Here is a 27100-nt window from a genome sequence, read left to right as displayed (position 1 = left end):
GCTGAACCTCGTGAAGGCAGATCTGATTAGCTGGAATAAACAGGAAACCAAATCACAGCAATGTCTATTGGGTGTTTCTGCTTTCAGCTCAAGAGGAGCTCAGCAGCCTGAGTCTCTATGGTGTACACTTGGATCCCTTTGCGGGCAGCTGCAGAAAAGAGAGTGATGAATTAACATGTCAAGGAATTGTCTGGGACAAAAAGCAGTGGAACAATCAGAATTAGAGAAACTGTTTGGAGAACGAGCAGCACATGGCTTTTTAGGTTTAAAGAAAGACAGAGGAATTCAAGGAAAGAGGCATTAATATGCTATCTGCTTGGGGCAGTAAAAACCACCTCCCCACCCCCAGAGTGTTTCAGGATCCTTTTCTCTGCTTTTAAATAATGAAAAAAATAAATTGATCACGCAGCATTCCTACTTACCTTCCTTGATGTGTGCAGTAACACACAGCCAGCACTTTCATTTTCAGCTGGAAAGGGAAAAAAGAAATAAAATCAGAAAAGTCTTACTATCAGAAGGTACCTGACAGGCAGCAGAAACCAAGCAGAAGACTCAGAATGAGGTGAAGTATTGCTCTCTTGGCAGAGGATGATCTCTAGAGAAAAGCAGAGATTCAATTTTTACAACATTTCCCATTTTGGAAGTGTAAAGTGTAGAAGCAGCCTTTGGCATTATCTGATCAGTTAGGGTTTATGTCTTGCAGCTTTTTTGTTTTTCCAGATTCTCTATGTATTTTTACCCTTCACCCCTCCCTTCCCTCCCCCCCCAAAAATCTAACTCCTAATCCTTTAGGTAATCATTTAATCCCATGCCTCGTTGTTTGATAGATTGAGGCTAAAATTGCATGAGTCACACTCGTTTGGAAACCATTCTTGTCCTCGTTAAAGAGTCAACAATAACACCCAGGCACTTCCAAGGGAGCAGGCTGCGAGAGATCACACGCAGTGACTCGAAGATGAGCACATTAATGTCCTGTCAACTCACCACGCTGCCTCCATAAATCTAAGTGTAAAGCAACAGAGCTCTTGGGAAAGAGAACTGCTGTTCAGAGACTATTAAATGTCACTTAATATGCAGCCGAGCTACAGGGATGGGGGATACCCAAGAAGTTCCCACTTCAAACTTCCAAGCACCAACGTTAACATTTTTTTAGGGTGTCTGTGAAGCAATTTTTGGGTATAAGCTAAAAAACATAAATAAACCTCATTTGTTTTTGCCACAAGCCCACTCCATACTGCTTGCATCTAAGGCAGAGTCTCTGTAACATCACTAGTACCACAGGTACAGCCTGTGCATCTTTCGAGGATCTCATCTTCACACTCTCCACCCGCCTCAACCCCCCCCAGATTGACCCACTACCAAAATTATACATGAAACACATGAACAGTTTTCATTCAAATGAGCATAGTGACAGCATGGAAAAAACCCACTGAAGATCAAAAACCTTTCCAGAGGCCAATCTGTGGAAAAGTACAGAGATAGAACACAGTGACAGCTATTCAGACAAGTTTTTTTGCTTCCTTTCCAGATCTGGACTTTGAAATCCTAACCTATAAGAACTGCTGCAATCCCATTTCACAGGCTGACCACACACACAGGCACCTTCAAGCCCAGCCCTGCTACAGTCCAAAAAATAAGCTGACTTGAGGATGCAATTGAGCTGCATACACATGAAAACACTAGAAATCCAAAAAAAGTAATGATTTCTTGCACAGAGAAAGCTGCTTTAACCAAAACCATCTCTGATCAAACTGGAATTTAAGTCAAGTCCACGGTGGGGTTAAAAGGCTGCAACTCAAACTGGGAGCAGAGTTTACCGCAGTGGAGAAGAGGGAAAGGATTGCCTTCATCTCCCACTAAACAAAATAAGATGGTTCAGAGGCTTTGGCTACATCACCCAACTTCTCCCAAAGTTCGCTTGGATGCTGTACGTGTGATTGAAAACATCACTTACTAGACAAGTCTCTTGGTGCAACAGTCCTAATTATTACTGCTTTTGACACATCTTTTGGAAAACGCAAGCTGTTTCATCTAAAAAATGCTATTTATTATTAAAAAGCAAGCACCCAAATAAACCAGAAACATCAAGCCTTTTCCCCAGGCTCTTACTTTTGTAGTTCTCCAATGCTCAGTCACTCAACTTACAGCCTAATTACATATGCAAAAGTACACTGGAAGATTTGGAAGCCATAAATATTCACTGAGGAGAAAACATGTTTTGGTTTTTCAGCTCTTGCAAGAAACAGTTCTAGAGAGACAAAAAATACCCACAACTCTGAACAATAGCGAGCACGTGCTAAAAAGATATCTGCATATCTGCAGTCTGTCCTTACGGATGCATGCAAACACAACAGAAATTCATGCTGTCCTTTTATCATGCAGCAACTCTTGGTTCCTCTTATCAGTCTCAAGCATGTATCAATCTTGGTCGCTGACAGGTCTCTCAGGTACTTGCCTCAGATGAGCACAGAGTGCCCCTTTATCAACACAAGCAAAAGCATCTAATTACATCTGTTGGACCAGAGCCTTTCAAACTTCACAAAAAAAGCTGTTCTGGGTATGGAGGTGATGCTTTGGAAGGCCCAGAGCCTCATTCATCATTTCATCCGAGCAACATGCCACTTGGACTTGATCCAGGAAAAGGAGACAGACTGATATGGCCAGCCCAGTTTTGGGTTGTTACCTTAAAGGCCCACTTTACCTTACCACTTAAAGGCTATAACATTACGCAGGGATAGTAGCAAATCCACTGGAACATGAAAAATGGGAGGAAAAGCACACCAGACGCTTCCCAAGCACACTTCTGCCTGGCTCATGAGCCACCCATTTACTTACTGCGGGGGAACCCACTAGGCAACGGGGGATAAAACCCTGCATGAGGTCATCTGTGACATCCATCAGGAGATGGCTTGGCTAAAGCCCAAGATCAGCCACCACCAGCCTGCCACCCATTTTCTCCTCCATGGCACTATCACTACTTCTCTCCAGTTATGGAGGGGCTGGAAAAATGCAACACCTTTGACCGTTGCACCTCCATAGAGAAGCCCTTCACGGGGACAAAACGCATACAGAAAACCATGGATTCATCCTCTACTGACAAGGAAAAAACTATCCATCAATCAGTCGTGTCTTACTACCAGGAGCAATAACTAGATTTCACACCTGAGTGTCAGGATTAAGCATACTTAATCCTGAAATTAAGGATTTCTTCTACAGAAAGAAGAGGTCAGGGCCACACAAAATTTTCATTTCTATTTACGTAGTCTTCCTTGCTGGACAACGCAGGCTGCAAAAGTCTATTTTAGGCAAGCTAGCTAGCTAACGGGCATTATTGTCTCTGTCCTCACACATAGTTAAAGGAGAGCTGCCAGGGGTGGCCGACCTTATCTGTTAGGCTGTGCTCCAGGTTCTGCCCAGGGGAAAACCAAAAAGTCAGCAACGCATCTCCGACATCCCCTGGCAGCCACATCAAGGCAACACGCATATCCCGAATTTCTAGGATGCATGCACACAAGCACGCAGCATTACTGGATACGCTACAAGCGATTCATTGGGAGTTCACTTCAGCTTTAGCAACACTGATGAATTGCCAACATCAGACTCACACTTGTGGCCTCATGTCAGCACATTCAGAGCCCTGCCAGGGCACTGTGGCATTCCTCCATTTTTTATTTCCCACCACTTGCAGAAGAACAGGACCCATCCAGCTTCTCAACATGAAGATTTAATACTTGGAAGCAAGAAATGCAACAGGAAATTTATTTGCTACGCTCCAAAGCGGTTTCATGCCAGCTGCCCTTTACATAACATCCCTGATGGCAACCCAGAGAAATGAAATCCCCTACTTGCTTCCCTTCCACCCCCCTGTTTAGATAATTACATCTTCTATGCAAAGGCAGCCTTGAAAACAAACCCATGAAAGTCATATGCTAAAGTTTAAGGCTTTTCACCTTTCACCGTAAGAGATCTCCTTTCACTTAAGATCCCCTTTCCATCCCTTCCCTTGTCCAGGTTCCCCAGTGCTGCCCTTCACACCTGAGAAGACCCAAAAGTCTTTGGAGTGAAGCTACCAGTGGATGCCTGCAGCATCTTAAGACCATATTCTTCTTTGGGATAAAGGAGTGGAAACTGGAGAGCAGGAACTTTTTGGCTGTGCAGGTGTCAGTGTACATTACTTTAGATCTATGTGCACTCTCCAGTGCATCTATGTGGTAAACACGCTAATAAATCAGAGCGGAATACTACATTAGCACTTCCATGGTTTTCCTCAGAAAAATATCAAGGATCTGGTGTAAAAGGAAATATTTAATGTTGGGGAGGTTTTGTTATTAAAAAAGTTATTTTATCTGGGCTTTCTTCAGGGGTCTGAGCAAATAAGCCTCAACCACTTGTGTTGAACCACATTGCAAACAGCAAAAACACTGTTCTGCTTTTAGAATCTGTTGCTTTAAAAAAAATAAAATAAAAACAGATCAGCACATGGCCTGTTAGGAGCAGCGGAGAGTTCTCTAACTCGCCACTGGCAGTGAGGGATTGCACAAGCAGGATCCCAAGGGGATCCTTTGCTTTCCTGTCCTGCCATAACTGTGCCAAGTCTGGACTCATCCCCATCAGACTTGAATAATTTTGGTTAAGTGTTGTTACAATAAATAATTGTGCCCCAACCATCCCACATTCCCACGATAGGGTGGTGGGCCGAGCTGTAGCAGAAAGCCTAAAATCAGTTGGGTTCATCCCTCTTAAACCAACGCCCAGGCTAAAGGCGGGTGGGAATAAGCACCTAGCTGCAAGTTTCTGGAGCAGGCTGGAAAGGAGCAGGCAGGGTGGGGAGGAAAACCTCACCTGAGTAATGCTCAGCACAGACGTCGCAACGGCTGTGCAGGGGCAAGACTATCGCCTCGCACTCCTCGCTGGCCATCGCGGAGGAATTGGAAGGAGAAGTAGACAGCACAGACAGACTGACCAGGCACAAGATAAGAGTGCCAAGTGCTGTGTCAGTTGTCACGCCCCCCAATTCCTCAGACACGCATGCACTACAAAAGCTAAATCTTTCTTAAAAAAGCAGCAATAGGTTTTGTCATTAAGTTTGGGGCAGGGGAATGGTGTGTTTCTCCATGCCAACTGGAGGGACAGGGTGCTCAAATCCTGGGGGAAGCTGCCCCGAAGCAAACCCAAGGTGAAGCACCTAAAAGGGAAAACGTTGCCTTTGTGCAGAACCACCCGTGCTACCCAACCCCCCACCCGCACCTCCCTTGGCTTCTTAAGCACTGCTTTGAAAACAGCCTTGTCAGGAAATTCGGAGGGAGGCCATCCCGTTCCCCCCCGTGACACAATTGGTGTATCCACTTTCCATTAGAGTATAGGAAGCTTCGGGAGCCCAACATCCCACGCTGACATCAAACTGCTAAAACAGGAGTTATCAGATGGAACGCGTGGGTCAGCATTGTGCCTCGAGACATAAAAAGGACCTTGGTATTAATGTGAGGAAATGTGACCATTGTGTGCAGAATGATACCCATTCAGGCCCAGACCACTTGTCTCTGGACGCTACTCTCTCTGGAATATCCTTGGCGCCAGTATCTAGCGTTTCTCCTCGTCTCCTTAAAGAAAAAAGTCATTTCGGCAGGGGCTGGGCCATGAGTTAGAGCACTGTGTTTTGCTCGGCGGGCGTGCACGTGCGTGCCTCTGGAGCGGATTACAGGAAACTGTTGATTCTCTGTATCTAGGAATGATCAATTGTCCAGAGGGTGGAACAGGCTTTAATTTCTCATGAAGCGTAAATCATGTTCCGTTATTTCCCCCACACACCCCAACAAAGCCACATCCTGCTTTCCGATTGGCTTTTCACTGCCACCAGGATTTTGCCTTCCTCCCTTCCAAGAACTGCTTCAGGCACCTCTCTGCAGTTAAAACCACCGACAGGAGCATCAGCTGTAAGCGGCAATGCATACTACAGAAGTTGAGCCACTACAGTTCCGTAAGTCCCTGATAAATTGTGCCTAAATTTAGGAAAAAATCCTGTGCAAACCCTTCTATTGCAGTCTGGGGAAAGCAGGAGAAGAATTGTTTTAAAACTCCAAGTTGCAAGAACAAGGTCCAAATGATGAAAATATTTCCCTGGCCGATTTAAGGGAGCTGCCAAGCAGGTAAGAATGCTGTGACTGATGGCAAGGCTGTGGCCCCACACGCTTTGCAGACCCCCTGCAACAAGTGAGGCTTGCATCGCCTGTCCACTACCTTTAAGGCTCAACCTCCACCAAATTGCTGTATTCATTTGCAGGTATTTATTTCCAAGCATGCTGCAGATAAAGCAGCAACTGGTTGAATCCCTTAATTCAGTGTTTCTGCAACAGGCTGAAGGGATGCAGGTACATACACCTGCAGCCCAGGCTCCAGAGGGATTTATGGAAGATACCACGTATCAAATACAAAAAGAGGCAGTCAAATTCACATCTAAAGAGCACTAAGGCAGAAGAGTTAATACACTTCTAGCTAAGTGAGAGAATAGGAAAACAGTTGTAAAGCTATACATGAGCCTGCAAGCCACTAGACAGCTAACCTGGTAGCTATGAAATAAGCAGGGCTTGTAGCACACAATCCTGGAGATGAAAGAGGTCTCCCCACTGCACACCAAACTCACTGATGCTCCTCATCCTCTCTGGCACAAATTCCCAGGGAACAGAGCATCAAGCTGGATTCTTCCACCTGCAGCACAGGAAAGGCAACATGCCTGCTCCTGTGGTGGGGGCTCCCTCTCCGACCTCAGGGAAAAGGGACTTCATTTGGGACAGGAATGCAGTACTGACTCCTGCAAAAACACACACAGCAGGGCACAGACCTAACATTATACTTCTACACTTTTATTGTGACTTAACTAGAAGTCTCAGTCTCTCTAAAAACCATCCTGATCTTCCCCCAAAAACACAGATCCCAGGTCCAAAAGCATCCAGGTTTAAAGACCCACCTTCATGTTAGAGCTACCAATGTTTGCCACTGAAACCCAAGCTGCAAGGATGAGAGGCAGAAGAGACTAAAAAAAAAACACACCATCTTTTCATCAGCTACCACAAGGAAGCAATAAAGCACACAGGAGAAAGGACCCAAGTGTTAAGACTGAGAAGCATTTTAGTGCCTAGGCATCTGCACTGATTTGGGCTCAATATTCCATGCAACAGCAGCCAGTATTAACTAAAAATGAGATAGACCATACTTTAAACCCTAGATTTCTTCAAGCTATCCTGTTTTATACACATCTGTGTGCACAGCCCAGCATTTTATGACAATGGTTAATTGTCAGAGTTTTATGGGCGACGCTATGTTTTGTTGGCTCAATGTTTAATCCCACGCAGTGATCTTTTTAAAAAGAGAATTACAGTAAAGTGCATCCAATTATGCGCATAGTGAGCCGTACATCCATCATATGGAGATTAACAGCTCGACAGGATGATGGCAGAGCTGTCACCACATCTGTAATTCCAATTACATCGCCTGCCAGCACCCAGGCCCCGGGGTACCAACTTATCCCCTCCCCAGATGGGATTTCTTTGGATCTTTTAGCCTTACACTAAGGTGGGCAGCAACCTCACAGCAACTCACCAGAAAAGGTCTCCAGCAGGAGAGAATTTGGACATCACATTCAGCCAAGAGACCAAACTGTGACAACCAGAACAGGCATACAGAGGCTCAGCTATCACAGAGCAGCTATTTATCTTGTTTCAAGTCACCTTAGAGGTTTTTCCAGCTGGAGATTGAGCAAATGTATTTTATGCAGCAAGTGCATCTGACACTAGGGAGCAAATGAACACAGGCAGCACTGGAGAGCCCTCTTTGCAAGAGATGGCCCATGGTCAGTCCATTTCTGGCCAGGCAGCAACTGCCCACGCCCCAGCAAGTGTTGCAATGGGTTGCAGGACACAAGAGGGCAATATCGAGCCCTCTGGCACAGAGAGACCTTCCAGCCCAAAGGTTCCACCTGACTTGGAGAAAGCACGAAAATGAGATGGGGACAGAAAGATGTCATTCCCACACTTGTTTTTCCACTGTGTTTAAAAAGCACCAGAGGATCTTGTAGGATCCTGGAGCACTAGCTGCCTTGGGGGTTGGAAATTAGGTGTTTGGGGGATATTGCATTTTCTGCAAAAAACCTGCATTGTGTTTTTTTTCTTTCTTTTCAGCTTGTCTTGCTGAAGACAAGTGCTGCAAGAGCTCAGCTCCACAGTTTCATTTCAGGAAAGCAAAGCCTAAATATAAAAGAAAATACCCAGAGAGCAGCAGCTATGCAAAGGCATTTCTGAAGCGTCCCCTTGCAGAGTTGAACAAGGAGCAGTACTCCCAGATACACCTCAGCAAGGGCACAGTTAAACCTCATTTCTGGAAAGAGCTTTGAAAGCTTGTGAAGAAGGATTTTTCTTTTCTGGGTCCAAAGGAGGCCACAAAAGCGATCAGAGGGATGGAACACCTCTCCTAGGAGGACAGGCTGAAAGTTGGAGTTTTTCAACCTGGAGCAGAGAAGGCTCCGGGGAGACCTTCCTGCAGCTGCCAGGGCTGAGCGCGGATGAGGAAAAAGATGGGGACAGACTTTTTAGCAGGGCCTGTAGCAACAGGACAAGGGGTGATGGTTTTAAACTGAAAGAGGGCAGATTTAGAATAGATCTAAGGAAGAAATTTTTCCCAGTGAGGGCAGTGAAACCCTGGCCCAGGTTGCCAGAGAGGTGGTGGATGCCCCATCCCTGGAAACATCCCAGGTCAGGTTGGACGGGGCTCTGAGCAACCTGATCCAGTTGAAGATGTCCCTGCTCATGGCAGAGGGTTGGACTGGATGGCCTTAAAAGGTCCCTTCCAACCCAAACCATTCTATTCTATTGTTCCAGTGTTTCAGGCTACTTTCATTAGCTGAAGAGCTTAAGGGGCTCATCTCAGCCACCTTCAGCCACCTGAAAAGTCAGCCCTCCAGGAGGATCAGCTATGCCCTCTGCAGCCAGAGACTGATTTAGTATGTGTAAAATCAACTCTGGAAGATGCTTCAGCAAAACCATCTCTGAGAAAGAGCTGACAGTAGCCTAGACAACTCAAAACCTGGAGTCTGAGGAATCCTATGCCTGATGCTCACAGAAGAACTTGGATTTTGGCTTCCTGGACCACTTTTATGCTGTCATGGGGGTGGGGGGTGGAAATCTCACTTCACACCTACCCTTAGTGGAAGTCTGAACTTCAGTTCTGCCTGAAGCCTGTTTTTAAAATCTCCATCCTTGCATTTGAACGGGGACTCCAGCACATCAGAAGTCCATTTTTCCTGAAAAATCTTAAACATCTCATCTGAAGAAAAAGGGTACAACTAATACCACCATCACAAACATCAGTGCTTGAGGGAAATAAGGAAGCCTTTTTTGTCCTGTTTTGAATGTGAGGGAAAACACTTATAAAAACCCAGGAGGACACACAAGGAAAGTCAGCTTCTTCAGATGCAGAAGAATCCACAGCACTTGCATTCCTCATCCCCAAACAATGCACCCCACGGCATTAAATCCAGATTTGTCATAGCAAAGTACAGTTCCCCTTAAATCTTTCAATTAAGATGGCATTTGTAAAATTGCAGGCTTGAAATTTGCTACATATGATTCCTAAGTCAAAGTCACCACTCCAATTCAAAAAGCAGACTTTAAGATAGTCAAGATGTCCAGGTCATGCCTGTTCTGCATCACTGTTTCCAATAATTGCTCACGATAGATCAATTGGGATTTACTTGTAATCTAAAAATAACTTTGAGCAAATTTAAAGGACTTTCTGATACTGCGATGCCAAGTATAACACAGAGTCCTCGCATTTAATCTCCAAAACAGTCAGTGCCCACACAGGCAGGCTCCAGGCTGCCTCCAGCTGCTGAGACGAAATCCGGGCTGCTGCCATGTCCCAGAGGCTGCATTTTCCTAGGCACATACCACTAAAGGCAGGTTTTGCTAGCCCTCTTCCTTCACTATTTAGTACATGCGTTAGAGAGTGCTAAAATGGTGTGCTAGAGGCAAAAATCAACCTCTAGAGCGATTGAGGGATTTTATTCCTCAACAGCAAGCATTTTGGATACCTTCACAATTTCTGCTAACTAGGTTGTTTGGAGGTCCCCTCCACATTGCTCCCCATGTTGGGCAAAGTTTCTAAAGGTTGCTGGCGTGGCAGGGAATACACAAAGAGCAGAGTTTGGGGCAGACATGTCCATCTGCAACATGGCTGCACAACCATCTCCTTTGTAGCCACTTGGCCTATACAAGCCAAGCCACCACTCAAAGCTGACACCACAGCTCCCCAAGGGTGGAAGCCCCAGGGGTGCATTTTGCTGGTGGGTTCACCCCCAGCACCATGCTGCCAAACACTGTTGTCCCCCCTGCATGAAGCTGCCTTGTAGCAGGCACAGACCCCACTAAAGCATATTTGGGGGAGCTTGGCACTCACCTGGAGAGCGTAGTCTGTATTTATAAACAAAGTATGACACACAACAGCAGTTGCCTGCACTGTAGACATAACTGTGTGCTGAGGGGGCCTTACCTCTATCCGAGATGTTTAACAGGGTGGTTTTCTCCTCATTTTTGCCCAGCACAGCAGCTGTACAGATTGCTTGCCTCTAGCCAGGATGATTAGACCCAAAAGGCACACATCCAACCCCAAAAGTCCCTCCACGCTATTTCTTCCTTTACCAGCTGCTGTGGAGAGCAGCAACTGACCCAGGGGATCCATGGCTCTGACTCACCTCCAGCATTCCAATCAAAAAACCTCCAAAAACCCCTTGGGAAGCCACAGAGCCATTTTCAAGTTACCTACAGGGACAACAAGCACCAAAAAAAAAAAACCAACAACTTGATTTCTCTCAAGAAACATCTCTCATCCAGTGACCAGGCCACAGGGGCGAAAGCGACAGCAGGGCTGCAGGCCCCGAACACGAGGCCCTGCTTTAAAAAAAAGGAAGGAAAAAGGAGCCAGGTTGCTTCACGTGGATGGCTGAAGACCCGCTCAGCAGCTAGAATTTTATTGGGTTTTCCAAAGAAAAAAAAACCAAAACGACAAAACCCAGCGACAAACCCATCGCTCCCAGTATTTGCAGCGAGGAACGACCGCGTCCCGCAGCCCCGCCTGGGGGGCGGCACTCACCGGTGGCGTTCGGCGGCACCTCCAGGTTGACGTTGACGAAGAAGCGGATGCTGTCCCCCGAGACGATGGAGGAGTTCACCGCGTCGAAGAGCTCCTCGCCCCCCGTCTCCTCCTTGGCCTCGCAGCCATCATCCGTGTCGCACTTGAGGTACCCTGCCAACAACATGGGGAGGGCGGTTAGCAGGGCCGTGCCAGGGCCCGGAGCCCCCGGGGAGCAGGCGTACCCACCCATCATGGCTGCCGAGGGCTGCAGCAAGGCTTCGGCAGCGCCTGGGGCCTTGCAAGGGCCTTCTCTTATGCCCTCACCTGGTGAGGGCTGAAAATTATAAGCAATCGGCTCTGGCACATTCTGGGTTGGCATCAGGCGTGCGTCCAAAGGGCCGCTCCGGAGCCTGGCTGGGTGACAGCACGGGCTTTGCGTGCCAGCCTGCTCACCAAGACAATGGCACAAGCGGCAAATCCCAGGGGGTACACCTCGCTCCTCTCGGATAAAACATCCAGGATGAAAATTCAGAGTGGACACTCTAAGAACGCCAAGCAGCAACCCAGAAGCAAGAACTGTGCCACAGCCCCAGCCCACCCTAAACCCAACACGTTCGTCGGCTCAAGTCCCAGCAGCACAGCTGTTTCACTTGCAATTCAGCAGTTTGAAACTGAGAGGAGGGGAAGAGGGGAAAAAAAAAAGGTTTCCTGGGAGACACCTGATACGGACAGACAGACCTGCAGCTCCCCATGGGGCAGAGCAGCAGGTCACAGGAGGCAGCAGCACCGAGAAAGTGAGACAAGTTTCTTAATTACAGTGGACAACTCTTTAGCCTTTCACAACGCTTCTAATTAGAGTTTAACCTAGCTTCATTCAACAGCAAGCTGGTTCACTGCAATGTTTTATTACGAAGCAGCTGGAGGACTCTTGTGGTGTGCTCATGTATCATGTTTAATTAGGAGAATTAGGGACATTATAGAATGTCAATTTTTACATTACCAGGATTATTCAGCAGCTTCTACCCATCTTCTGACAAGTCTTTTATGCCTAATTTGAAGCAGGAGGAATATATTTCATTAGCTTGCTTTAGGCACTACAGCAAAATGAAGAGGGGGAGCTTCAAGGCGGAAGCTTGAATAGAAACTAAAATATCGATGGCTTTTTTTTAAAGCCTCATATAAGCAAACGTAGAGGCAGCAGCAGCTGAAAGCAGTGCATGCAGTCTCAGAGGGATCTTGAGCCGACAGCTCGCCACCACAAAAAACAAGCCCCAAGGAGGGAGACCACAAACAGGAACTTGGCTACGCAGGACAGGGGCTGCAGCGCTTCCTGCCGCGGGCAGCGCGCCGACGGGCGCGCATCCTGAGCGCTCGGCTCCTCCCCAGGAGGGCTGCAGGGGCTTCAAGCCTTCAGGTGACTTCTGAGCTGCTTATCTGAGGCATAGAAAACCTAACAAAAAACACCCCAAACTTAGGTTAATCCCTCTCCTGATCTCTGCTTCCTTCATTTACCCGCTCCACAGGAATAAACGTGAATTGGTCCTATCGGAACTGCTCCGAAGGCTTCAAAAAGCATACAGGTTGCTGCTGTCCCCATCCAGCCTGCCAGACAGCCAGCAAAATGCGCCAAGGGTGCAGTCCTCTGCTGCTGGGGGAGCTTTGGCAGCTGTTTCCATCCCTGCATGATGGAAACTTGTCCAGAGACAGACAGAAAGAAGTGAGTTGAGGAGAGCAAACACCCTGAACACAGTACCCAAAGTGTCATGGCACTGTGGGCACCATCAGGTATGAAACACAAGGGCTGGCAGATGTGCCAGGACTGTGGGGCAGCTTGTGTCCTGGGGTGAGGGGGTGGAAGGAGAACAGTCAGACAGGGTGCCTGCTGGCTTCTGAAGTACTACAAAGCCCCATGCAAGAATCTCAACCCCAAATAAGGTGCCAAACTTGGGGTTTGGTTTCTCTGAAATATGCATGATGGACACCATAACCTCTCCTCAGCAAAGCAGAACATCCACCAGTGCTGACAGCTTCCCTCGTGCCAGGAGAGCTTGGGCCACCCTGCAAAGCAAAAATCAGCCTAGGCTAGGATAAAATCCATGATCCTGGCTTTCCAGTCTCAGCCGTAGAGGACTGCAGACCCAAGGAAGTTGTAACAGGTTTGTGTTTCCTTCCCACTTGGTGCGTGAGATGGGAAGCACACGGAGCACGGGGCAAGATGGTTTGAGCACACAGCTCACATAGTTGAGTTCTTCCCCACTCTCCTAATGCAATTAGGACACAGATGGGTAAAAGCCAGGCAAGGAAGACTATTTATTCACTTCCCAAGCTCATTGAAACTAGCTTGCTAAGAGCACAGCAGCCGTGTGCCCTGAAAGCAGAGAGTGCTGGAGACAGGAGAGAAGCAGCACAGGAGCTGGAAGAAGGGCAAGGGTGGAGTAAGATCAGAGGGTTGGGCAGAGGTCAGCACAGACTCTGGCAAGGGAAGCATCCTCTGTTCCTCCCTCTTTAGGGGAGGAAAGAGTAGAACAAAAGGCAGCTGAGCCTCGTGTCCCTTGGGCAAGGGACGGACAAAACACTCAGCTTGCAAATAATCCCAAACCTGGGCTGTACAGGAACTGCACCCCCGGGCAGGTGTCTGCTTTGTCACTAAGCCACCTCAAGGCTTCAAACCGCTCCTGTTTTGAATCCTTCAGCCTATTAGTCTGCCAGGCATTTTAAAACGTAAGCAACTTACGCCTGTCAAACGCCGGGTCACTTCTGGGTGAAGAGATGAGCTGTGTGCATGGCAGATGCACCTTCCCTTCCCTCTGAGCACAGCTCAATAGCTGTCTCCAGCCCTGGCAGCTGCTTCCCCACCATCACCTGATGATCACCAAGTGCCACCCCTGCTGTTTAAAGGGCAACAGATGCCACAAGCGACAGGAGATGCTGTTCAGCTCCTCTAAAAGTTTGATTGGTGTTTTGCAGAAGGTTAGAGCAGGATCTGGTGCGGCCATTGCACAATTTGGGTAAATATCAATCAGGTTTCCAGATGGAAGCACAGTCTCAGTAACACTTTGTAGCCTATGCTACGAGCAGTTGCTTCAGGGAGGTTAGACACCTTTGCATACTGCCTCAGATTGGCTGGGGAAAAGTTTAAGGTCTCAAAAATGGTGCTCCCCATCATCTCTATCACTGCAGATTGTCACCTTCATATGAAGGCAGCACTCGCTGAAGCACCATGAGCTACATGACAGGGTGAGTCAGACCTCTGAGCACAGGAAGTACCACTTCAGCCTGAAATATGGTCTAAAAGCACTAGAGAAAAGAGATTTGGCTGAGTAGGAGGCCAGAGTCAAGAACCGAGTTAAGGTTGGCTGAGAAGGTCAGTGCCGCACTCATGTACCTCACACCTTTTGTGGTCAGGACAATCCCCCTCAACACATCCTGCTGGATTCATCTCATAGCACAAAGAAATGGAAAAAGTATGTAAAGCACACGAGGCCAAAGACAGCGGGCACCATCCTTCAGTGCTGCACTGACAAAATAAACTCCTCACCCTGTGCAGCCGTAAGTAGCAGATATCTTGACCCTAAGTCTTCCTGTACCTCAGCCTATCCTATGTAACATGAAAATAAGCTATCGCCCCATTTTATGTAGGTGCTGGGAAGAAAAATGGCAATTTCTCTAGCCATTCCCTTCTAAAGCATCACCCCTTCCCTTGTAATTCATGCCTGGCCTGGGCCTGCCTTGCTCCAATATCTCAATGAGATTAAGAGAAGGCTGGGGATAGATACTACTTTCTCACAGACACTTCTTCTCCCTGCTGCTATCAGCCTTCTCAAAACTCTGACAAGATGCTTGCCCTGAAGCTATTTTGCTTTTGAGCCGAGTTTTAAGAGCCCAGGTCTCTGTCGGGAAGAGCAGTGAATTGAGCTGCAGTCTGAGCTGGCATTACCTCTCCCTCCACTGCCTTAATGGCACCTAGCAGCAGCGCCTAGGGTCATAGAATCAGAGCACTAGTTATCAGGAGTTACAGCTTCTGTCACATCATGTATGTTTACAGAATCATAGAATCACTTAGGTTGTGAAAGACATTTAAGATGCTCAAGTCCAAGAGTTAACCCAGCACCACCAAACCCACCACTAAACCACGTCCTTAAGCACCACAGCTACACGTCTTAAATACCTCCAGGGATGGTGACTCCCCCACGCCCCTGCCCAGCCTGTTCCAAGGCTTGACAACCCTTTCAGTGAAGAAATTTTTCCTAATATCCAACCTAAACCTCCCCTGGCACAACTTGAGGCCATTTTCTCTCGTTCTATTGCTGGTTACTTGGGAGAAGAGACCAACCCCCACCTCACCACAACCCCCTTTCAGGTAGTTGTAGAGAGCGATGAGGGCTCCCCTCAGCCTCCTCTTCTCCAGACTGAACACCCCCAGCTCCCTCAGCCACTCATCAGACTTGTGCTCCAGACCCCTCCCCAGCTCCGTTGCCCTTCTCTGGACACGCTCCAGCACCTCAACATCCTTCTTGGCATGAGGGGCCCAACACTGAACACAGGATTCAAGCTGCGTCCTCACCAGTGCCCAGTACAGGGGCACGATCCCTGCCCGGCTCCTGCTGGCCACACCATTGCTGATACAGGCCAGGATGCTGTTGGCCTTCTTGGCCACCTGGGCACACTGCTGGCTCATGTTCAGCCGGCTGTCAACCAGCTCCCCCAGGTCCCTTTCTGCAGGGCAGCTCTCCAGCCACTCCTCCCCAAGTCTGTAGCGGTGCATGGGGTTGTTGTGACCCAAGTGCAGGACCCAGCATTAAGCTTTTCTAGGGCTAAATTGCTCTGTGGCAGCAGCACCCACAGCCCAGGGGCTGCAGACTTCTCCAAGAAAGCCAAAGTATCAATCATCAAACTATTTCCTGGGAGAAAAGCAGCTATATTAGTAACAACATCCCAGATTATGAGCCTTAATCCAGACAGCCCCAGCATAACCTCTCGATGCGGCTCAGAGGAGACAAAGCCAATCATGGCATTTTAATCAATATCTGCATCTGCAAGCACACACACTAACCAGGAGGCTAGGAGTGTAAATGCATCTACCCACACTTTGCTGCAGACTCAGTTTACCATATCTAAGGAGGTTTTTGGGGGAGATTGGGCATTTTTCCTTCTGGTATTACTCAGATGTTGCATAGTTCTGAGCCTGTGCATGCTACATAGTGTTTTTTTTGTTTAGGCTACTACTGTTTTAGCAGAAGTTACATGTATGAGACAAGGTACATGTATGTACCTTGATACGTAGCTAGATCAGCAGGGCAAACAGGAAAGCCAAGATCAAACCTTGTCAAAAGTTACCGACCTCTGCCAAGTCTCTGCAAAGACTGCTGGCTTTATTTCTGAAGGACCACATATGCTATGTTAACACTCTGAACATTCAAAGCAGTTTTCTGGAAAGCACTGATTTTATCCTCAACTTCCAAGGTAGTCTACACTACAAGTCTGGAAAAGCGTTCTCCTTGATAGCACCTGTTTGCACAGCAATGCCTATTCCCTCAGCCAAATCCAAGCCCCAGTTTCCAGAATCACGGGGTGGCATCTGCTCCTCTTCAGAGGTGGTAGTTGCCCCTGCCACAAAATCTCTTGATAAAGCCAGAAAGCTAAAGTTATATTAAAAGGGTTCTTTTGAGACCATATGATTGGCAATTCAACACTCTCAGCTAGCCACGCTACAAGCCTTCTCAGATTTCTCAAGCAAGTTTTTAGGCACAGAAGGCAGCCAACTGCAGGACAGTTCTTTTTATGGATTTTGTAAAACAAGCACTTGTGGTCACCTCACCAGAATGTAGGAGCAACGGTAGGCACTGTGCTCCTGCCTGATTCAGCAGCCTCAAACATTTTACCCTGGGAAAAGCAAAGGTTTCCTTTAACATCACTGCTTTAGATAACTTTGTCACTAATCCTGATCCATTCAGAACTGAAAGCCAATGGTTGGCCCAACTCTTAGTGTTTCAAGCCGTAAACATCACACAGCCAAATAGCCAGCTCTGCTGCAGTCAGACAGTCAAGTGCAGGAATCGGAATAATTTGGGTTGGAAAGGACCTTTAAAGGTCATCTAGTCCAACACCCCTGCACTGAGCAGGGATATCTTCAACTAGATCAGGTTAGCAAGTTCTCATCTGAAAGAGCCCAAAAGCTATTTGCATCCACTTTCTCAAAAGAATTACAGGTCAAGTACAGAAGGACCACAGAAGCAACAATAATATATATTCAATAGCTATTAAAGGGAAAGGGGCATCAACTAGGACATAGACATTACCCTAAAATCAGGTCTGGATCTTTGAGCATCCCAGTGCTTACCTGTAATATAGTGTTAAGGAACTCAAGAGAGAGAATTAAGCCCTGTATCTACCTAAAAAGTAGTCATGATACTGGACATTACCTTCAAAAAGTCAGCTTAATCTGATTTTTTCACTTGTGTATTTTCAATTGCTCTAACCAACAATACACACCTGATTTTCAAGAAAGGCATGCATTTTTAATTAACATGAGCTAGTAATCAGCCTGTGCTTTAAGATATCAGAGTGCTTGCTTTGTTCCCTGAGTACTGCAGGGTTGCAGATTCACTGCATCACTCAAAATACCCAAATCCTCAACATTAGGTGCAAAAGGAAACTCAATTAATAACGGAGCCTCCACCTCCATTGTGACCTTTACACTCCGCACAAAAATATGGACTCATGTTGCCTCAAAAGGTTAGATAACCTTACAGTTAGTTAATATTGGCAGGGATAAAGCAATCAAAGGATTCAGGAGAGACTAAGAAGAACTTTCTACAAGTGTTATCAGTTCTCCAATCTGCACAGTATTCTAGAAAAAAATGGTTTAAACAGCATCCTCCTTCACACACTAACCAAAGCAAGCTTCTGGTCACAGCTCATACCGATTTCAGCATAAACACCTACTTACCAAAATAGCTCTCCTTTTTCAGACAGGGAGAGCACCATCATATTGATAGAGCAGCATCTTTGAGGTAAATATTTGCCTAAACTTTGCACGTTCCTGCTGAGGTTAAACTTCAAAGTTAGAGGGTTACTTCTTGTTTTGAATCACAAGAGTCTGGAAAGCAGTTGTGACAAATTTCTTCCTAACAAATTACTCCATTTCACAGACAAGAACAATTGCAGTGCTGCGGCCACAGAGCAATATGCTCCGATGGCTGCCATCAAGTCACACTTTGCAAAGCTGTCTCCCACAAAATTAAAAATTTAAGCTACGCTGATTAAATAAAGCAGTTCTGCATACAACTGGATGCCTGCTAGAATTTTAAGCTTTTCCTTTGGTTCACAGTCAAGAGATTCCCTGGCAAGGCTCACTGTTTTTGTCCTAAGGAGATTTATCCATCGTGTGGCAGGCAGCCACGTGGACATGGTTTATGCCAGCCCAGAAGACAACTTGAGGGCAGTAGGGGTTGTCTGCAGACTGCGTTGTTGGACTGCTGATTGTTTGCTGCTAATTGTCAACTAATTGTCAAGAGTGGTCCAGCGCTTACCTCCCACGCTTTTCTTAGAAGACATCCTTTATTAAGCCAAATATTATGGCTTGGCACAGGTACACTAATGATTTCTCTGGGGCATCTAGTCAGGATTTACAGAAGTGTCCTCCAATCCCAGCCTCTCCATGGGTAGCTTAAGCAGCAGAAGAGCTGGGGAAGTGTTGGGTGATGCTTCTTGTCTCTTGAGCTGTCACTGGCAGCCCATCAGATATGGGTTTACAGCCTTTTGGAGTAATGGCCACCTGCTATGGAGATGTCAATCCATTACTTAAGCTTTCAGAGTGCTTCAAGACCACAGATTAAACCACGATCTCCTCTTGTAAGAGGTAGAAAGTCTCTAGCAGGTGAGCCACAAAAGATCGGACCTGCATCCTTTAAGTAGCAGATCCCTCCACTACCGGCTGGCCATAACTTCACAGTTGCATGTTTCCAACCCTACATTGAGTCAGTCTTTTGTCACGAAGAGCCAGATCGAAACTTAAAGCTTCCCCTGCCACTTCAGTAATAATTCATAACAGAACTGAAAGAACTGATCTGCTACCAAAAAAAAACCAGCCACCCAAGCGCTTTTGAATTAATTCCAGTATTGTATTTTGCAGCCAGATTTCTAGGAAATGTTGTGAATAATCCAAGTAATTCAGTGGGGCTTTGTTTTTATTTTTTGTTTTGTTTTCACAAAACACAGCAGCACGTGGACTTTCAGTTCTGTACCAGAACCCACAGAAATCAGTAGTATTCATTTTCTTATAGGCCTCCTGACAGACAGTTCTCAGAAATAAAAGTCTGCAGGAGACCTGCAAGCCACCCCCTCGGGCTCTCCATAGGTAGCAGTAGCACATCTCCGGCCAGTAAACTGGGCATCTAGTCAGGGGAAACCCATTGTGAAAGGTTTTATTTCACAAAGACATTTCGATTAATCTCCTAGTTAGCCAAACAATTCCAAGACAGATAAAGGCAAATTTAAAAAAAGAAAAAAACAGCACACATTCCAAACTGAACTGCAAACTGAAAAACAAAACCAAGCAGATAAAATATATCCAAACATCCCAAGACAGACTGGGGCCCTGGGGCCCTTCAACACAACTACAATTTATTATGCCAGAAAAACCAATTAATAAGTCAGAGGAGACCAAGCAGCAAGAGATTTACTCTGGAAGACAAAAATTTATGCTGCAATAGCTGTTGGGCCAGCTTTAAAACAACGCGACAATTCAGATACCTCAACACTGCGCTGGGACTCCTTCCTTCAGATTTTGCAAGAGGAACTAGAAAGCCTCTGGCTTTTTGTCTTATCAAGGAAAGTTCTTCAGTCAATTAAAAAGCCCATCATACACTGGCAGAATTTAATCACTTGCAGCTAACACCAATACCTTTAGAGCTGATCCACTTGTAGCTGGCACTGGATACTCCCCACCACCACCAAGGAGGGTGCAGGAGGCTGACAGCCAAGAGACAATGTGAGCTTGATGAATCGTTATTCTGAACATTGATTACCAAGCTGCATTTCATCAGGATGCCAATTATCTTCAGGTTTGGATTGGGTCTACACAATCATCTCATTAGTCACTTAAATTTGCCAGGAAGAAAACTCATTTGACAAAACAACCTTGCTGAAGATTCAAGTGACTTAAACACACAGCCTGTCATGAGGCAGGTAGGGAGACACCAAATATTACTGGGCCATGCCAGATTTTGTTCATTTGCTTGTGCAACAGGCTTGTTCCACAGACATGGAATAACAATACAAGAATGAGTAAAAAGATGGATTTTCATCAGCAAGCTATGTCAGAGGACAACTATTAAAACTGACAATACGCATAGGTTGAAAACAGAACATGGCCAATAGCTGCCATCATACCTGCTGCCACCACACTCTCCATCAGAAACCTCTACCTGGGAAGGCACAAATTTATTTCCTGATTTTTCCCCTCTTGATGTTGCCTGTACAGAGCAAGCTACTACACAGATTTTTTTTCCCCAGCCATATTGCACGCATCTACCTTCTGCAATGCATTAAAGGCCACAAACATGGCTTTCAGTCAAGTTTTTCCAGTAATAGGGAAAAACCAGAGTGTGCTGGAAACTGGAGCTTGTTGCAGCTAAAGACATAGGCTCCTTTGATTAGCTTTCCAGATTTTTAGCCAGTTAAGAAGTTATCAAATAGGTTGGTATATGGTTGGGACCATAACAACTCTCTGAGCTTCCAGAATAGTCACATATTAACATCCATTCACTAGAAAAATCCTTCCTGGGCTTTCCTCAACTCCTCAGTAATTGAGAGCTACAAATTATTAAATACTTCAGTATGTGGGGGTTTTTTTGTTTGTTTCATTGTTTTTTGTTTTGTTTTGGTTTTTTTGAACAGTAAATATCCAGGAGATTCTTACAAAGCACTGCTTTGGTGCTGAAGCCAAGACTACCCTCGCTACAACAGTTTAAATGTTGAGACTTCAGTTTAAGTTTTAACATCGCTACAGCTGCTATTGAGAACACAAGGCTAAGAAAAACGTTAGCTGGCAAGAGACAGAGTCTCTGAACAAAGCCTCAGATACGGTCAGAAAAAAACATCCCAATTACTAAGGATACAGAAAACCATACGTATATGCAAGATCTCAGGAGGAGATAAGGAAAAAACTCAACTGTGCAAAAAGCAATAGTATCAAAAGATGTTTCTCTACTGAAAAGTGAGGAAAGAGTAAGTGTTAAGGGAATCAAAAGAAGAGATGGGGGTTTTTTTCTTTGCCCTCTGCAACATACAGCTTAGGGGATTTTTTTTTTTTTATTTTAAAGGTGGGGCAAGAGCATCTCTTGGTCTCCATAATGAACTGTCAGATCTGAACAAGTGGTGCCAAGAAAGAGCTTAAGAATTACATAGCTCTATTTCAAAACAAGCAGTTTTGAAACCACGTGAAAAGGTAACTTCTTTCTCTGTGGTTTCCTCTGGCCCCGATTATTTTTTTGGGTAAGTCTTCAAGAATCTGAGTGCATTAAGCTCTGTACAGAGAGCCAAAGCACTGCCTCACAAAAGGATGTGAATATTCACACTGGCAACCCCGGGAGATGTGCCGTCCACATATTCTGTGCAGAAACACACAAGCCCTCAGTTAAATCAGGCAGTAGAAGGTGACTCATCACTCAACAGCAACTGAACTTTTAAAAAAAGGTCAGTTTGTAAAGAGGAACAAGAATGACAGCAGATTTGAGCGTGAAATAACAAAGAAATCTACTGTATTTTCAATCACAATTAATACAGCATTCAATACGGCATGCAGGCTGAAGAGGAACTCCTAAGCAACCTTCCCTCCTTCCCCCAAGCCCCGCAGAAGCACAACAGCAAAGAAGCGTACACAGTTTCATGAGGGCCTTAATTGTAGCTCTAAGGTGCCATCTCCTCAAGACAAAGGAGGAAGCTGAGTAATAACACAAATAGAGCAGAAATAAATGCTCACTGCCATGGCACCAGGTTGACAAAAAAGCGTATCTCATAGGAGAGCTTTGCACAGGGAATGCCACAGCTACAACCATGTGCTCTAAAAGCACCCAGCGATCTGCTTTTTTTTGTTTGGACAGTTCAAGGAAGACAAGACATGAGTCTTGGAAGGGGCATATAGAGCCTTTCCACATAAGGTGGTGGGACAGACAGCTGCGCTTGTGTCCCTGTGGCAGGAGGGCTTGGGATGAAGCAGGTGGCTCCAGAAGGCAGCCACCTTTGTCCTTCCTCCAAAACCAGCATTTCTCCCCAGGCCCTTACACCGCTGTCATACAGGAGCTGGAGGCTTAGTCATCTCTCCAGGTCCCAACCTGGACCACCCTCTTACTTTCCCAGTCCTCAAGAGCCAACCACATCCCAAGGGGCCACAAGCAAGCCAGGTAAGGCAGGAGCAGGGCTACCCTGACCTTGTGCCCCACATGCCCTCAGAAAACCTGCAAATACCAAAGAAATAAACCTCCCTGAGGTCAGGCATTGGTTTCTGCCCTTTTGCAACTCAATCCAGCCTTCTGAAAAGACCTCTTACTAGAGCCGAGAGTACTTGTTTCCAGTTTTATCCTTTTCCTCCTAGAAATTGGCTTCATGTAATTCTTTCAGAAAAGGCAAGCAAGACAGTGCCAAAGGAAGCGCTGTCAATAACAATGCTGGATCTACTGCTGCTGACATCTGGCAGACATTCAGCTTCCCCTTTCCTAAAGGCTTGCCCCCTTGGAACAAGATAGATGACTCTTGTGACAGCAGCAAGCACCTACAGGCCTAAAGAGGTGGAACATTTTAGTCTTCTGCTCTCACCATTTGGAAGCCCTTGAATAGTCCAAACATTGCACCTTCGCAAGGGCAAGCGGCCCCAGGCCCTTAGAGACTACATCCTAAAGAGACTGGACTCTCAAGATGATTTCACTCTAACAACCCCCACGCCTGCTATTTCTCCAAAGCCAGGAGAGAAGTTGGGACTTCACTGCACTTCAAGTTTGGCTGTATGATAATTTGGCCCTTTATCAGTACAATATCCCCAAGAGCTTAGCTGCCTTTGTTGAGGCAGATAAAAGTTTCAAAACACTACAACTTAATCTTGCTTCAAAGAAAAAAAAAAAATCTTTGAGAGCACTTTGCACTAAAAGATGCATTTACCAGAGCCATCCAACATATGCCCGATGCTCTTGGCAGGATGTCTCCAAAGGGATCTGACACCTACAAGTGATCTCCACTCCAGAAAAAGACAGAAAATACACCTGCCAGCCTGCTTTACAGGAAAACATCATGAAAGAACTTGAAAAACAAGGAGCCACCCAGAATAGTCAACTGATGACAACGTGAAGATGATTTATTGCTTTGAATATCTAGAACATCTACAGGTTTTAAAAATGCAGAGTCTGCTTCCAGTACCACATTACACAACCACCATGCAAGACTGTCTTTGCATGTTGCTTAAGCCAAGTGGATTTTGTATCACCTGCTTCAAGTTCTCAGCTAGCCCTGTAGTGCAGCTCTCCCTCCATTAAGGCAATACTATGCATAAAGAAGTCAAATAATACTTGCCACTCTCTTCAAAGAAGTATCCATTTCTTGACATCGCTGCTGGTGGAGACTCTAAAAATACAGGAAAAAAAGAAAACACAAGAATTATCAATCATCAAGAAGCTGAATGACTTCACCTTACTGCTAAACTCACTGTAAACCTGGATTACAGTAGAAAGCTAGTCCCAAAATACTGCAGGCATCAGATTTTCTGAACATGGCAACTTTAACCTTTTGTTTATTGACTTTTGCATTTACCAATATGTACTATACAGTCACTGCTTGAAAAAGTTAAGCAGTCTCAGGCATCCTGGACTGGGACCACAAAACAGCAAGGCTAAAAGTCAGGACAAGCCTGATCATCTCAGTGACCTATGAAACCTGAACAAACACATCCAAAAATAATACAAGTTAAGCCTCTACAAGACTTATAAAAAAATACAAGCTATAATGAAATACAGGTTACAGCTTATACTCAGATAAAGATCCAGTTTAATTTAGAAAAAAACAACTCAATTCAGACAAGAATGGGATTTCACATCCTATTCCACTGCTTCTAATCATTAGGCTATGCCAAAACAGCGCTTGGCACTTGAAGATGAGCACCAGAACACTGTAGCCTTCCTTGGCACGCTTGCTGAGCTGGGGTCCTGCAGCAAACACCATCTGCACCAATGGGGTCTCATGAGGAAGCCACAAATGGAAAACGACACTGTCCAAGAGCAAACCCACAAACACAGCAGCACCAGGACAGAATCCCCATGATTCATTATGGAACATGCTTTATTTGTTAGTGAGTCAGTTTTGCAATTAACTGCTGGCAAACCAGGTCTTTACCATGCAAAGGGATGTTCAAGCAGCATAGAAGCACCTGCTTTCAGGTCTGATCCAAGTCTGGTACCCAAGCCCAGCCTAGCTGTTTTTAATACTAACAGTATTTGACAGTTCAGACTGCATGAGCCAGAAGCACCAGCTTTTCTGTACAGGTGCATGCCCTGTTTTACAGAGTGCTAACAGAGCTCTGTTTCAAGCCTTGAGCAAGATTCACCCAAGCAGTCCCTTAGAAATCAGCTACTAGATGCCGTATCTTTATATGCTTCTTCCCAGCCAAAACGCAATCAGAAAGAGGAATAGATGTGCTCTGTCTTTCCCCACTTCATTAGGTTAATCAAACATTACCTACGCAAGCCTGGGATGAATTTGGGCCAACAAGGAAAGAGGTTTTGCCTGCTTTATTGTTCTACAGATTAGGCTTCCTGCTTTTCGTTTGAGGTATGAGACTGTTTCCCAAAGACCATTTCTGTACCCCATAACTTTTGGCTTATAAGTTAGGTGCTTTCCCCTCCCCCTTCTTAGAGTATGCCACTTTTTCAAGTATCATAATTCATCCTGGTCCACTGGGAGCCTTTGTGTGCCAGATGGATACAAGTCACACCACTGACGGCAGCACCTTCCAGCTCTAACACTTGTCGCAGCCTAGCGTGGCTCAGACCTTTGAGTGCGGACAGCATTTGGCTGCACAAGTTCCTGGAGGGACACTGATTACCATTAAACAAAAAAAGAACAAAAAACCACAAAAACCAAACCACCACACAAACCCAAGGGCAATTCAAGTGTCTGGTCCAAGAGAGAAACACAATGTTCCAAGTTCATCCCAGAACAATGGGTTGGAAGAACAAATGCACCGTGGCCAAGGGGCACCCATTACACAAGTCAATTGTTTCCCTCCACCTGGAAGGGAAGGAGAAGATCCATCCAGACTGATTAGCATGCTAATGATCAAAGGAAAATTTTTCAGAGAGGGTCTTATTGTGTCATGATTGCATTTACGTATTTCAGAAAAAAAACAAACAAAATAGGCCCAGGCAGACAGATTACCCAAGGAACCAACAATCCCACCAGGATGGTGTATCAATTTCTCATTTTTATTATGGCTTCTGAGGGAGCCTGAAGCAACATGTTCATCCTTCACTAGGCAAAAATGGGACACCATTTGCTTTTTCTTTAACTGAACACACTTATTTCTATGGGTTGATAATGCCCAACAAGCAGGAATTCAGAGTTGGTTGCTTTCTTCATTAGAAATACCTTCTAGCTGCAGCGTTGCCTGGGTTGACTTCACACCTTCATGGGAGACTCCAATTTGGTCACTACTTGGACTAGGCATGAAAAGGGCAAGGCTGGGGTATTACAACAGGCAGTGCCATTTCATTAGGTGGCACTCGTTCCTCTGAGTCACTAATGAGCGATAGTCCCCTAGGCAACATGCTCAGGCAATTATGTTGGAGGTGCTGTTTTTTCAGATGAGTCATAAACCAGAGGTCTTAACCTTGTAATTAAAGATGCAATGGCACGTTTGGGAAAAAAGTCAGGCATTCACCCTACTATGTCCTGGCTGAAGTCCAGCCCTGGTAATTTGTCTTCTCCCTACATAATGCTGTCCCATAGCACCAACAGGATTCAAACTTCAAAACAGTCTTGTTGGAGCCATTTGAAAAGTTGTCACAACCCCCACGGAAGGGGCTACGCACATTAACATCAGGAATGGTGTGTAACATGCCCAGGAGGTAAAAGGTGATGGGGCGTTTACACAAGTGCAGACACACGCACAGAGCTACGGGACTAGCTTAAAGGTCAACGCATTAGCAGACGTGGAGGTAGGAAGGGTAAATTGGGGGCTACATCATCTACATCTGAGACCCTAGAGAAAGCACATCCATGTAACTTTTTAACTCAGCAGAACAAAGGAGACAGATTTGGGAGAAAGGGCAATTCATATCTTTCCTGCGTACGCATCAGCCCCCTTCTTCCCATATTTCCTCATCAGTTTAGCACAAGCAAGCATAGCTTATGCTTATGGGATGCTAGCTAAGGGCAAGGGCAGCTACACTGCACTTAAGTGCGTGCTCAATAGCAGTCAGCAAGGCAAACGTAACAGCAGGCTCCACGTGCCTCTCCTTTTACAAGGCTTATGGGATTTTCATGTCCAAGGTCTCAGCTCCTTAGTCATGTTTTGCTGAAGAGAGGGGCAATGGGTTCAAGTTGTGTGGAACTGACAGCAAGACAGAGTCCTCTTTTCTCTAGCAATAAGGTATGTACCCACAGCCCGACGCACACACCTCCCAACATGCATTTCCTCTCCCCATCACCTCTGCTCTTGAAATTAAAAGAACTCAATCAAGGGACAGTTATAAAACGTTGCAATAATCAATGCAGTTGTTTAGCTTAGGGAAGCCCAAGCAGGAATATGAGTCTCCAAATACATTAGAGATCAACATTACAATGCTCCAGCTTCTGCCTGAGGTTGCAGAAGTATTTCCATGACATATAAATCAGCCCCTGCACTAGAAGCCTTTCCAGGCTGCAGGAAGAGACCTACAGTCTGGGGAGCACTTTAGTACCACAGGGTGGGAGCTCCCCGTCTCCACAACAGCAC

At 45.9% G+C, this 27100-nt stretch overlaps 1 protein-coding gene across 1 annotated transcript in view; it reads right to left on the bottom strand.

Annotated features, from left to right (window-relative positions):
* SLC4A11 (solute carrier family 4, sodium borate transporter, member 11) overlaps positions 1-23736 on the bottom strand; it is a gene marked incomplete at its 5' end in the record, with an annotated part of 79630 nt that extends 55894 nt beyond the window's left edge. The window contains 3 exons of the mRNA XM_010282861.1: positions 423-469; positions 11140-11292; positions 23686-23736. Coding sequence (XP_010281163.1) covers positions 423-469; positions 11140-11292; positions 23686-23736 — 251 coding nt within the window. The remainder of the gene's footprint in view (positions 1-422; positions 470-11139; positions 11293-23685) is intronic.
* Between the last annotated feature and the right edge of the window lie 3364 nt (positions 23737-27100).

Source organism: Phaethon lepturus, unplaced genomic scaffold (genome assembly GCF_000687285.1).
Source record: "Phaethon lepturus isolate BGI_N335 unplaced genomic scaffold, ASM68728v1 scaffold8370, whole genome shotgun sequence".
NCBI classification, from domain to species: Eukaryota; Metazoa; Chordata; class Aves; order Phaethontiformes; family Phaethontidae; genus Phaethon; species Phaethon lepturus.
Note: the sequence above shows the minus strand (reverse complement) of the source record. Positions and strands in the feature narration are given on the sequence as shown.